Source organism: Trichosurus vulpecula, chromosome 2 (genome assembly GCF_011100635.1).
Source record: "Trichosurus vulpecula isolate mTriVul1 chromosome 2, mTriVul1.pri, whole genome shotgun sequence".
NCBI classification, from domain to species: Eukaryota; Metazoa; Chordata; class Mammalia; order Diprotodontia; family Phalangeridae; genus Trichosurus; species Trichosurus vulpecula.
Window position 1 is genome coordinate 388601199 of NC_050574.1, and position 13779 is coordinate 388614977.

The window sequence follows — 13779 nt, forward strand, 5'->3', positions numbered from 1 at the left end:
TTGTGGGTTATAACAGAATGGGGCAGGAAAGTCAAATATCTATATTACTGTTAATTTTTAGATTTATTGCTTCAGTAAGACCCATCTTTCTCTTCTCCCCAAAGCTAAGTGAGCTAAAGTCCTTTCCTTTTTCTAGAATTGAATATCAGCTCCTTTTCTCCCTTCAGTTACCCCCTCCCATTCAGCTCACTGTACTTAACCCAGGGCAATGCTTTCCAGATTGAATACAGAGAGAGAAGGGTAAAGGGATTTCTGTCTGAAAAGAAAGATTTTAAAGCAACATTCAAGTGTACCAGATCGGACACTTTTTAAACTTTGTTATAAAATTTTTAAACATGCCATCACTTTGGATAGTATTCATTTCCCGCTCCCCCCCCCCACCAGACTTTCTTTACTGATTGGGCAAGTCCAATATACTGTCAAAGATAATTTTTATGGAGACAATGACTTTTATAATATTTTCATGTTTATAGATTGGTAAAGCAGAGAGAAATACTGCCTTCGTATATGTTCATTTTTCAAGTAACCAGTCAACTTTTGTTGAGTACATACTAGGTAGAAAGTACTACATACGAGAGAAAAAGAAGACACAGACCCTTGTCACGAATAATAATAAAGCCCTACCAGTCAGTCCTTAAGCTTTTATTAAACAGAAGGCTATTTCCATGGAAACAAACTCAATTCAAATTTAAGCTAGTAAAATCAAGACAAAAATTGCATTTGGTGCTCTGCTTTTGTCAATTATTTAAAATACCATCTGTATGAATGTGAATTAAATCAATGCATTCTCTCAGTCACAACTGATTCTGGGGCCAGTAAACAGAAATAACCGTTGCTTCTGAAATCTGCAAAGGTCTCATACTGGCGTCCATGCAATGCAATCATATGAAAATAGTTTAAATTCACACAAATAAAGATACTTAAAACATTATCCCTCATGAAACACCAACATGTTGAAATCTTAACAGAACTCAGTTTCAGTGAACATTTTGAAATTTACCTTTAAGATTTTAAAATTAGAATTTGGTTCTAATATTTGGATATATATTCGAATCTGAATTATTTCAAAAGATCTGATATTGTAATATTTAACTACACACCTTATTAAAACAAAAATTACCATATGAGATCATAATGGAAACTTAATTTCAAATCAAATGAGACAGCATATACAAAGTGCTTTGCAAAGCCTAAAATGCTATGTCCATGCTAGCTATTATTATTATTAATATTATTTTTACTATTTCAAAGCAGCCATCAGAAGACCTTTGAATTTTTCCATATCCATCTCTTTTGCGATCGAAACTTTGTTTTCCTTGTTAAGTTTGTCGTCTAGATCCAAAACCATCATTCCTCGGGTGTGGGAGCCAGTCAGTTCCACAGATACGGCACAGAAGATTGATTCTGTGACCGAGTCCTCAGCAATTACAGCTGCCATTGCAAAGCAATCACAAGACACAAATCCTGGTTTCCGGTAGAGGGCCCTTAACTTGGTGATGGGACGCTTTTGATACCCTGTGGTTACCGTGTAGATTTCTTTCAAAAACCTTGCTTTTTCACTGTCCTGCGAAGTACACTTCTCATAAAATTCCTATAGTTACAGAAAAGGACAAATGCTCTTTATTATGTTTGTTCTTCATTCTTTTTTTACGATCTACCATGATAAAAGGTTTACTGTCATGCTTATCTACTAACATGCTCATTCCTCCTTTCCTGTCTTATAGGTATTACGGTGGTCAGCCTTGGGAAGCCCTGAATTCAAGGGCTAGCTAAACATACTTTCTGTATGACCCTGGGAGAGTCACTTAAACTCGCAGTGTTCTAGGCAACTATAATTGGCGAGAAGGGGAGAACTGCATTAAGAAGGAATTTCTTCATTCAGGATTTTCCTACCCCAAGAAGATCACAGGTCCATTCTCTTTCTCTATCCCACATTGTACTTTAACTGATGCAACATTAAAGCAGAGCATTAACGCAACAGACAAGAAAATAATGAATATGAGAAGTACATGAAGCCCTCCATAAATCCAAAATTTTCTGATTTGGAGAGTCAGGGCTTCAGGCACACCTGAATCAGAGAAGTCTGCAGGGCTATAGCACTGCGATGATCAAAGACTCCTAGATCTCTGGTCATATGGTTCTCCCTCTCAGCCTATTGCAAAAATGCTAACAAATAGCCCTGTACAATGGAGCCAATTAATTGCTTGAGAGGTAGTCTGGCATGGGGAGAGAATGCCAGCCTTGGAGTAAGGAACAGCTGGGTTTAGGTCCACCTCTGACACATCCTTGCTATGTGCCCATGAGCAAGCTCTCAGGGCCCCAGGCCACTCACTGAGACTAAAAGGTGTAGAACAGGAGCTGATCCACAATGGGGGTGGGGTGGGAGATTCTTTCCTGGTGCTCCCTGTGCCCCCCAAAATTACAACTTTACTAAAAAAATTAACTACTTGACTGCAGGCTATTTAAATAACCACCTCTCCCATCTATATTTGCCTCAGTTTCCTCATCTGTAAAATAAGCTGGAGAAGGAAATGGCAAACTACTGCAGTATCTTTGTCAAGGAAACCCCATCTCCCCAAAAAAGAGGTCATAGAGAGTTGGATGCAAATAAAACAAGAACAAAACAACAATTGTTTTCATTTTCTATTACTTAACAGCTCCATTTCACTTTTCATTCATACTATGTCTAATACTGCTACATAGAAGCCTTGCCTATGAGTGCAGACATGACTGTATGTCCACCGGAAGACCTGGTAATAAATGGTGGCTGCTGATTATGTGTGTGTGTGTGTGTGTGTATGTGTTTTTTAAATCAAATCCTAGGAATCTTCATTAGCCCAATAGCCATGATAGTGGGATGTGCAGGTAAATGTTTAACCATAGGCTAGGGGGTTGGGGTTAGGGGAAACTATGTACTGCAGGACACATTTTTATGTTTAATCTGAATTATTAACATTTTCTGTAGTCCATTCTTAAGTCTAGACAATCAACAGAACGATAAACGACACCCCAATGATTTTCCAAGGTGTAAACGCTCACGCTGAAAATTCACAATTGGCCCTCCCTGTTCACTGTGAGCTGGCTCTAGCAGGTCCCTGAATGAATGTCACTGGTTGTTAAATAAGAGTTAGAGACTGAGTCCTTTCTTCTACCATGAAGGGTAAATAATTGCATATTTCAGAAATGCAAGGAGACAATGAATATCTAATGACTTACCCAAGGTAGTGAATGTGAATTTGCAAGTTCCCAAGTTGCGATAGAAGTTGGACAAGTATATTCATTTAAGACAATGTAAGCTGCCTCTGGGTCTGCTGCAAAATTGAATTCTGCACAGATATCAATGTTTCCTCTGGCTAATGAAATACATAGGAAAAAAACCCACAAAAATCATTCACTAGATCTTATATCTTTTCATTATCCAAATAAATACATAAATAAAATAAAAATGGAAATGTACTCTAGAAAGAAAGAACTCAACTAATTAGTTGTTCAGTGAAAGTTCATGAATAAGTTTGTTCTTTAGGATTCAAGTATTTTCCTACAGAAACAATATTATAGACAGTAATTTGGATCCCAGGCCAGCCCATGAAACCTAATTAACCTATAATGTCTTTAAAATAAATAGCCATATGGCTAATGTGGGAATTTGTTTTGCATGATTATACATATTTGTAACTGGCTTTGTTTTTCTTTCTTTCTCAGTGGATAGGAGAGGGGGAGAGGAATGGAGAGTACTAGGAACTAAATATAAAGTAAAATTGAAATTACATGTAATTTCAGTTTTATATTGAGTTTATTTATTTATATTTATTTTATATTTAGATATAAAGGGTGATACCATAAACAAATTAGGGGAGCATGGAATATTTTACCTGTCAGATCTATGGATAAGGTTTTATGACCAACAAGGAGCATTATAGAATATAAATGGATCATTTTGATTACATTAAATTAAAACATTTTTGCACCAAAAAACCCAATGCAGCCAAGATTAAAAGAAAAGCAGGAAACTGGGAAAAATGTTTATAGCAAATTTCTACAATAAAAGCCTTATTTATCAAGTATATAGAAAATTTAATTCAATTTATAAGAATATGAGTTATTCTCCTATTGATAAATGGTCAAAGGATATGAACAGGCAGTTTTCAGAAGAAGAAATCAGAGCTATCTATAGTCATATGAAAAAAATGCTATAAATCAGTAATGATTAGAGAAATGCTCTGAGATACCACATTATACATTGGCTAATTTGACAGAAAAGAAAGACAACAAATGTTGGAAGGGATATGGGAAATTTGGGATGCTAATGCACTGTTGGTAGATCTGTTAACTAATCCAACCATTCTGGAGAACAATTTGAAACTATGCTCAAAAGGCTATAAAATTGTGCATATCCTTTGACCAGCAATACCACTGTTAGGTCCGTACTCCAAAGAGATCAAAGAAAAAGGAAAAGAATCTATATGTGCCCAAATATTTATAGTAGCTCTTTTTATGGTGACAAAGAATTGGAAATCAAGGGGATGCCCTTAATTGGGGAATGGCTGAACAAGTTGTGGTATATAATTGTGATGGAGTGCTATTGTACTATAAAAACGACAAGCTGGATGTTTTCAGAAAAACCTGGGAAGACTTACATGAACTGATGCAAAGTGAAGTAAGGTGAACCAGGAGAACATTGTACAGAGTAACAGCAATATTGTACAAAGATCAACTGTGAATGACTTAGCTATTCTCAGCAATACAATGATCCAAGATAATTCTGAAGGATTTATATGAAAAATGTTATTTATCTCCAGATGCCTGATGGAGGTAGACCAAAGTTTTTTTATCTTTTAAATTTATTTTTTCTTAGTTTTTGGGTTTTCTTTCAATATGTTTTACATGACCATTGATGTATAATCTATATCAAAAAGCTTCCTTTCTGAAGGAAGGAGGAGAGAGGGAGGGAGAGAATTTGGAACTCAAAATTTTAAAAAATGAGTATTAAGAATTTCATGTGAAACTGGAGAAAATAAAATATAAAAATTTAAAAATCCATGTCAAAAATGTTTTGCATGAAATTGGAAAAAACTAAAATATTTAAAAAAGATAAAATTGTATTCATAGTAATGGGTTTGACTTATAATAGTAAATTGCTTTGTAGAAAGAGGAAAGAAAACCAAGAGATAAAGCACTTTAAATTGTTTGGCAAATGTTTATACATAGGGGTAAGTTAATTTGCATCTCAAAGTCAAGAAAGACAAACTAATTTCTGGAATTGGAATTAGAACACGGATCTTCTTGAGGGCAGGGTCTGTTTTATTTTGGGGTTTTTTTTTTTTTTTGCCTTTTTGTGTATCCCCAGCGTAGCACTATGCCTGTAACATAGGTTGATGATGATGGTGGTAGTGGTGGTGGTAGTGATGAGGAAGATCATGATGATGATGAAATTATAGGAAATACATTATCCTTCCAAAAGGTAGGAAACTGTATGTTCTTTTTATTATCATTAATTGTAATTAATAATGAATTATCAATTAATTGTTGATAATCATTACCATTAATTGTAATGACTAGGTAGGTATATGTATATATCTTTCAAAACTATTTGAGGGAGAGGATAAGGGAGGGATCTTTAGAGGGGAGGGTGAAGGAATAGGTCAAAGGGGTATATAGAAGGGTGTTTAGATTTATGGGAGTGGGAGGATAAGGGAGGGACTGTTGTGGGGATAGTTTAAGTAATAGGAGGGCAAAGTAGTAAGTAGAAGTAAAGTAGAGGATCTGGAGGGATAGGAAATAAGAGATATGAGCCACCATAAAAATAAAGATTAGGGGTAGGCTCTGTTAGGATAAGCATATTGTTTATGTATATATCCATACCTATATCTAAATATGACTGTGCTTGATAGTAGCCTGCAGGGGGAGAGAATGGGGAGGATGGGGGGGAGGGAAAGAACAAAGAAAAAAGTGTACATCAGAGAACAAAAGAAAACCTACAAGGAAGCAAAGAAAAGATGGACAACTCTCAACATAACACATAGTATTTAAATAGGCTTTCTTGAAATGGAAATTTATTGCTATATAGTTTGAATCCTCTCTTACATTCTGCTTTGCACATGACTTTTTTTCCTTTTCTTATTTTATATTTAAATTTTAATATATGTTTCTTTTTCTTTTCTTATTATGTTTTTAGTTTTAATTAAAATTTTTTTTAAAACTACTTACAGTACATATTGCCTCCCATTATAGACATATTTTTAATTTTCTTAGGAAACATTGGATCCATTTTCACTGCCAGAGCTAAATTAGTCAAAGGTCCAGTGGCAACCAGAGTTACCTGCAAAATACAAAGTCATACTTCTGCACATTTTGTTACAATTAGTCAGAGACTTATAAACTTGAAGTTAGCAAGGACTGCAGAATTTATGCCGTACATCCCCCTACCCAAATCACCAAGCCCATCTACATTACTGCTCTCAAGTTGGACATCTAGGCTCTGCTGGAAGACTTCAGAGAAGGGGAATTCACTAACCCCTTTGAAGACACCTGCCAATAATGGCACGTGATTGTTCTAATCATTGTGAAATTTCTTCTAAGATAAAGCAGAAATCTGTTTCCACGTACGTTTCACCCATTGACTGTAGTTCTACCTTCTTTAAATCTCGAAGACAGCCATCTTGCCCTTTCCCCCTTTTCTCCAGGCTAAATGAACATTCCCAGGTCTTCAACTGAGCCTTCATTTTCTTAAGGTGCTTGGCTATGCTCTTGGCCCCTCCACTCCACCACTGGCCCTTCTGAATTGTGCTGCAAAATTCTCCAGAGAGAGGTTTCTACAGGACTGAGTCTGGAGGATCTTTTACCTCTAGCCTTCTATTTAACGTTGCCCAAAGTCACGCTTGCTCTTGGAAGCCACATCCTGCTGCTGATTCACTGAGCTTGTAGTATATATACTATCTCCTCCCACCTCCACCCCAGTTGTGGCTTTTTGTCTTTTTTAACACAAGCTGCCTTTTGGCCAGGTCTCCCCTAATCTATATTTGCACAATTGTTGCTTTTTCCAAACTCAAACAGAACTTTACCCCTGGCCCTTTAGATTTCATCTTTTTTTTTTCTTCTGTCCATCATCCTAGCCTGTTGAGATATCTTTGGGTCCCAGTTTTGTCTTCTACTGTATCTGCTTCCCAGCAGCTACAAATTCAATAAGCATGTGATCTATGCCTTTGTCTATTTCATTGATGAAATTAATTGTTGAGCAGAGCCAGGTCAAAGAGCCAGCCTACATCACTATCTTGTCCATAGAGATTTAACTTTGCGGCAGCTAGGTGGCCCAGAGGATAGAGCACTTGCCCCTGTAGTCAGGAGGACCTGAGTTCAAATTTGGCCTCAGACACTCAACTAGCTGTGTGACCCTGGGCAAGTCATTTAACCCTATTTGCCTCAGTTTCCTCTTCTGTAAAATAAGCTAGAGAAGGAAATGCAAAAGCACTCTGGTATCTTTGCCAAGAAAACCCCAAATGGGGTCATGAAGAGTTGGACATGACTGAAACTACTGAACAACAAACATTATACTGTGTCAATGGGAGTCTAATGCCCCATGATAAGAGAAGATAACAACAGGTAAAACATTCCTTCCTTCCTTCGTTCCTTTTCTTCCTTCCTTCCTTCCTTTCTTCCTTCTTTTTCTTCCTTCCTTCCTTCCCCCCGACTGTTTAATAAGTCTAGGTGTTGGAAAAATGGAAAACCAAGTGTGGTACCATATGCCTTGACAATTTCACCTTGTTAGGTTTCTCACTGAAGACCCTTATCATTGCATCTACAGCATGTTCATGTTGCACTTGGTCGAATCCAGGAGCATCAGCATCGGGCACGTCCCCTAAGCCATCTGTTCCATAAAAATAATCATTTTTCATTGTATTGAGTAAAGGGGAAGAAGCACCCTGGTAAACTGGGATCTGAAATGAAATGTTCAGAGAGAAGTGTCAGACTGACCCAATTATTAAATATATATATATATATATAAAATATACACACACATATATGTGTGTATGTATACATATACGCATATACACACAGACAGATACATACATACACACACACACGTATATAGTAAGGGCTCATGTTTCATATATGGAAGCATGCAGCTATAAAGATCAGATCATGCCAGCTGCGGTGGCATATGCATGTAATCTAAGCTGCTAGGGAACATGGGGCAAGTGGGTCTCTGGAGCTCTGGCCTAAGCTATCTCGCTTGCAATACATTAGGCATTGGTACGTGGTGAATCCTCAAGAGCAGGGGGCTACCATGTTGCCTTGGGAGGGTGAGCTGACCTAGGTAATTAAAGCTGCAAATCAAAGAAAGGTCTTGTGTTGATGAGTAATGGGATCCAATCATGAATGGCCCTTGCGCTTCCAACCTAGGTGTGACAGAGAGACTGACTTAAAATTTTAAAATAATTAATGATGTTTAAGTTAATAGTCATAAATAATTATAACAAATTAAAAATAATAATTGTTTTGAATTGTTTTTAATTAAAAAAATTAAATAGTTTTCTTCTAATAATGTTACTAAAATGACTTCTTTACATCACAAATTCTTTTCCAAGTGATATATTCCAGTTCTGGTGCTGCCACTTTTGCCATATGGATAGGGGCTGGAGAAGCAAAAGTTTATGGTATCTCAGGTTTCTCTACCAAGAACTCATAAATTCAAAGAGCAATGAAGAAATAGGAGAATAGATTAGGCTAATCTTATGATTTTCATGGGGCAGTTAGCTGACTCAGAGTGCGGGGCCTGGACTAAGGAAGGCTTAAGTTCAAATTTGGCCTCAGACACTAACTGTGTGACCCTGGGCAAGTCAATAAACCCTGTTTTTCTCAATTTCCTCATCTGTGAAATGAGCTGGAGAAAGAAGTACCAAACCACTCTAGTATCTTTGCCAAGAAACCTCAAATGGGGTCGTTGACCATTGAATAACAAAATGATTTACAGGCAAAAAAAACTAACTTGCAGAACCTAGCCTGCTTGATTTAAAAAAAATCAAGAAAATATAGGTGTCTATCTCCACTGCTTTCTATAAACTATAAACCCATTGTTTAAAATCTTGGTATCCTGTATGTTAATCAGAATTTAAAGGGACTATAAAATATAACCGGATTGGACTGCATGATAACATTCCAGAGCAATATGAAAACTTTTTAAAATTCCGTTTGAAAGAGCAATAAATTATTAAACTTAAAGATGGAGATATTTAAAATGAAGTTCCTTCATGATTTCTTCATGTGGGAACTCCTTTCACTAACGTAGAATGATCACAGAGAGTTAGTTGCCTGAGGCTCAGGGACATTAAATGACTTGTTCATGGTCACACAGCTTGGTCAGAAGTCAGATTTAAACCCAGTTCTTCCTACCTCCAATTCTAGCACCTTCCTGCCCTACACTATGTTGCCTCTCATCCGAGAATCACTGATGAACCAGAGGAGAAACTCAGAGGTGGTTTTTATACTATGTGCCATTATGATAATCGAAAAGCTAAAAAATGTTATGAAGTCATATGTTTAATGTTCCAACTACATCAATGATGTAATTTGTCTACAGCATGCATAAAAATGATTTCAATTCCAAGTTTTGACTGGTAAAAACAAACTAGTGAATGTTGGTACATCGGTTATCCTACATGCAACTAATTACCCAAGTCAGCAATAGGCAGGTGGAGTATCTTCAGGTTAGCTCAGCTGATTAGCAATGAGTCAAAATTGCAGTCTGCATTATTTGCACAAGCAAATAAGTTTGGGGCTACCTTGTGATGTGGGGGGTTCCCTCTCCTAGCCGGGCTTTAGTAAGAAGCTGAATGACTACTTGTTTACATATGGGTTGCACTACGGGGCCATCAAGGTCCCTTCCAATTCTCACAGTGGGTAATTCTGTGATTCTTAGCGTGGAGGAACAGTGCCCTAAGACCACAGATCCCTAATTCTTGCTAACCAACGTGCAAATGAGTCTTGCCTATCACACTATAAGGGAGATTAACCAAAAAGTGTGGATGCTTCAATGTTCTCCATTACCACTACTGGAAAATTTATCAAGGACAAGCCAGCTTCCTTCCCAATCCCCTCTACAAAAGCCAACACATGATCTTCACATTTACAAAATTCCATGCAAAAGAGAGCATATGCAGTGGATACAGCTCTGTACTTGGGAGTCAGGAAGGCTTGGGTTCAAATCTCACCTCAGATATTTTCTAGCTGTATGATCCCAGGGCAGTTCACTTAACCTGTGCTCAGATACTAGCAGTGTGACCCTGGGCAAGTCACTTTACCCTGTTTGCCTCAGTTTCCTCATCTGTAAAATGAGCTAGAGAAGGAAATGGCAAATTACTCCAGTATCTTTGCCAGGAAAACCTCAAATGGGGTCAAAGAGTTGGCCATGATTCATTAATCAAACAACAAATCCCTAGTGTGGTGCTTTGAACATAATATACACTTAATACATGTCTACTGAATTGAATTGTTAATGTGCAATATAGACTCACCAGACAGAAAATTTACCTGTAAATGGTTACACTTTTTTAATACCCGAAGGACATTTTTACACACATTTTCCACTGTAGTATTTCCAAAACAGCAAGTGATCCCTAGGATTTCAACATTAGGTGCTGCCAGAGCCATCATTAAGGCAGCAGCATCATCCACTCCAGCATCAACATCGACCCACAGTAACTTCTTTTCCATTGCTAGAATGTCTACTGAAAATAAGACCCAGAGGTAGAGAAACCTTTAGATTAAAAGAGCAAATGTAAATGTAATTAAAAGCTGCATCTTTTACAAAGGAAAAACTCTCCAATTATGTAGAAAAAACTTTCATAAATTGCCACGCCTAATGGACTTTTAAGGAAAAGTGTTTTTGTTAGAACATCCTAGAACTCTTTCCTAGACTGCTTTTTTAGGAAAACATTAGTCACGTTTACAGAGACCTGAAGCTGAAGCATAGGAATCTGCAGAAGCCACTCAGTGTTGTTGTTAACAAAGCAAATGTTTGGAAAAGCCAGAAGTCCAGACAGGACAGGAAGACACCACCCCGTAACCTGTAACTGGGAGCCTTCTTTTGTTTTATACTGAACATCCTTGATCTCCTGGGCTTCATTTGGGCTAAAAGTCATGAGCGTGTGTGTGTGTGTGTGTGCGTGCGTGTGTGTGTGTGTGTGTGTGTGTGTGTGTGTGTAAAAAGAGATTTCCACTCCATACAGGTGTTTGGGGAGAGAAGAGGATGCCTTTGTGTGTGTGTTGGGTGAGGAAGAAAGGTTGCCACTATGTGTATGTTGGTGTGTTTAGAGAGGGAAATGAGGTGTGTGGGGCGCATATATGTGTTTGGAGGAGGAGATGGGGTGAGGAGTGATGGAGAGGAAGAGATGTGTGTGTTTTAGGGGAGGGAGAGGTGTCACTACTGTATGTGTGTTTTGTGTGTTTGTTTAGAGGCATGGGGTGAGGGGTGTATGTGTTTTTGGGGAAGGAGATGAGGATGCCTGTGTGTGTGTGTATTTAGAGGAGATGGGGTGAGGGGTGTGTTTATGAGAGAGATGGGAACGTCTTGTCCCTGTGTTAGGGGAGGAAGAGAGGGTATCACTATGTTCGTGCTTGGAGAGAAGGGAGGTGGCAATATGTGGTTGGAGAAGGAGATTGGATGAGAGAGAGAGTGTGTGTGTGTGTGTGTGTGTGTGTGTGTGTGTGTGTGTGTGTTGGGAGAGAAAGATGAGGATGCCTCCGTGAGCGTGATAGAGGAAGGAGAGAGGATGTCATTATGTGTGTTTGCAGACGGAGATGGGGCTGCCATTGGTGTGCTAATGGAGGGGGATGGGGGTGCCACTGCGTGCATGTGCCGCACAGGTGGACAGAAACAAAGCATGCCAGGGACACGCACCCTCTACCCCTCCTGGCCCACCCCAAGCCTCGTGCGCCCTGCGGCGGTGGGCATTGCACATTTGCACATGCACACCAGCTCGGCACGGGGCTCCTTTGCCCGGCTCTCGCCCCTACCCGCCTCGCGAAGTCCGCGCCGGGACCTGTCTCCAAGCCGGACCTGCCGCCGCCTCCCAGAGCCCGCAGCTTCCCTGGAGCGGAGCGCGCTCTGCCCAAGGGCAAAGGGAGCAGCTTCTAATCACCCCCGTTGGGCGACAGTGTCACGTGACTAGTCCTAAAACAGACGCCTTCCTGCTTTCCCTCAAAATGGAGACTTTGGAGAGAAACATCTACCCATCTACACAGTCACTACAAATCTGATGCTCAACCAAGTGTAAAAAGGCCGCTAGTAACCAACCTAATTTATTCGTATTAATCAATAATCAACTCGTTACCACGACCCAGCAACCCAGAAACTCGTGCACCCCATTCTCTAGTTACGTACCCTGAGCTGGCCACTGGAGACCTACAGCAAGCAAAAATGTCTCGGCTTTGCAGAATTACGGGTGGAATATTAACTGTACATCTGCAAGACCTGTCTTAACCGGACTAGCAACATAGTCAAGATTTTTCCAATTCTTCCTCAAACCGTCTTTTTTTTGTAGTTGTTTGCTTGTTTTTGTCTTCAAAAGGAAGTTGTTGGTTTTTTTTTTTAAGATCAAGATACTTTAGATATGCATTTACAGGCAAATTGCAGTATCCTAAAATCACATAATGTCCTCTAAAAAGCCCTTACCAGGTGCTCATTCTAGGTCAGGGATTCTTAACCTGGGATCTGTTAACCTAAAAGAAAATTTGATAACTACGTTACAATATAATTGGCTTCCTATTTTATTGACTGCATCTAAACACATTCTGAGAAGGGGTCCATAGGCTTCACCAGATTACCAAAACGGGTCCATTACCCAAACAAGTTTTAAGGAACGCTGTTCTTAGATGGAGGATCTCTTCATTGCAGGGTCCCTGCCCTGCCCCTCGATGCCAAGAAGTATATCAGGAGTCTTCTAGGAATTGCCTTAAAAGTCAGTAAAGTTAAAAAGAAAATAAATGCAAGAAAAAAAAAATACCTCAGGGGAGGTGCGGAATGGAGGAGGAAAGCACACTGCCCAGGTGCTTAGGATAGGTGTTCCACCTGTAAGACAACAGGAGTTAATTATAGGTAGGAGGCACTCTGGCCATGCAAGCATTAAAGAAGTAACAGTATCACCCGAGGCTTCAGGTAATCTCTCACTAGGTGAGAGTTGTTGAAGATCAAATTCCTGGAGAGGAGGTAACTAGAACAATCTTCTGGAGGACCCAGTGGATAAAATCCAAGCAACAGCAGTGAAATGATGACACCAAGTGGGAGTGAGATGGGATCGAGAGGCGAAAAGTCCCGCGAGGTGCAAGAAGAAAGGCCTATAGGACATTCCTAAGCTGCTCTCCCGCTCAAAAGGCTCCACTGGCATCCAGCACCTTGGATACCAATTACATAGGAGTTTGTTCAGCTGTTCAGCATTTAAATCCCGTCGCAATCAGGTTCCATGAATCGATCAGTATGTTCCTGTGTGTTGTTTAACTTTGTGGCACTCACGCTTCTGGGCACTGGAGATACAAAGACAGAAGGAAACACCCACACACACACATACACGACAAACCAGTCAGTCCCTGACCTCAAGGAAATTACATTTTATCAGGGAGGCAATATATGGACAAAATATAGACAAGATAAATGCAAGGTAAATTTATTGGAGCAGGTATTAGAAGAGGGGAGGGACTCAGGAAAAGCTTTACCTAGAAAGTGGTGTTAACGCGGTTTCAAACCAAATAAAGATTTGTAAGAGGCAAAGGTGCACAGGTCAGGAG

At 39.2% G+C, this 13779-nt stretch overlaps 1 protein-coding gene across 6 annotated transcripts; it reads right to left on the reverse strand.

Annotated features, from left to right (window-relative positions):
• Positions 1–600: 600 nt before the first annotated feature.
• Positions 601–13427, reverse strand: LOC118840147 (inosine-uridine preferring nucleoside hydrolase-like). 6 transcript variants are annotated; one of them, XM_036747655.1, is made up of 7 exons: positions 13166–13427; positions 13002–13066; positions 10528–10721; positions 7758–7934; positions 6208–6319; positions 3217–3353; positions 601–1591 (listed from the first exon to the last, which is right to left on the reverse strand). In XM_036747655.1, the coding sequence occupies exons 3-7, from the start codon at positions 10708–10710 to the stop codon at positions 1241–1243; spliced, it is 960 nt and encodes a 319-aa protein (XP_036603550.1). In that variant the 5' UTR covers positions 10711–10721; positions 13002–13066; positions 13166–13427; the 3' UTR covers positions 601–1240. The 6 variants fall into 6 exon arrangements, with proteins under 6 accessions (XP_036603550.1, XP_036603548.1, XP_036603547.1 ...); XM_036747653.1 differs by having other exon boundaries at positions 10528–10724; XM_036747652.1 differs by having other exon boundaries at positions 13002–13427.
• Positions 13428–13779: the final 352 nt, after the last annotated feature.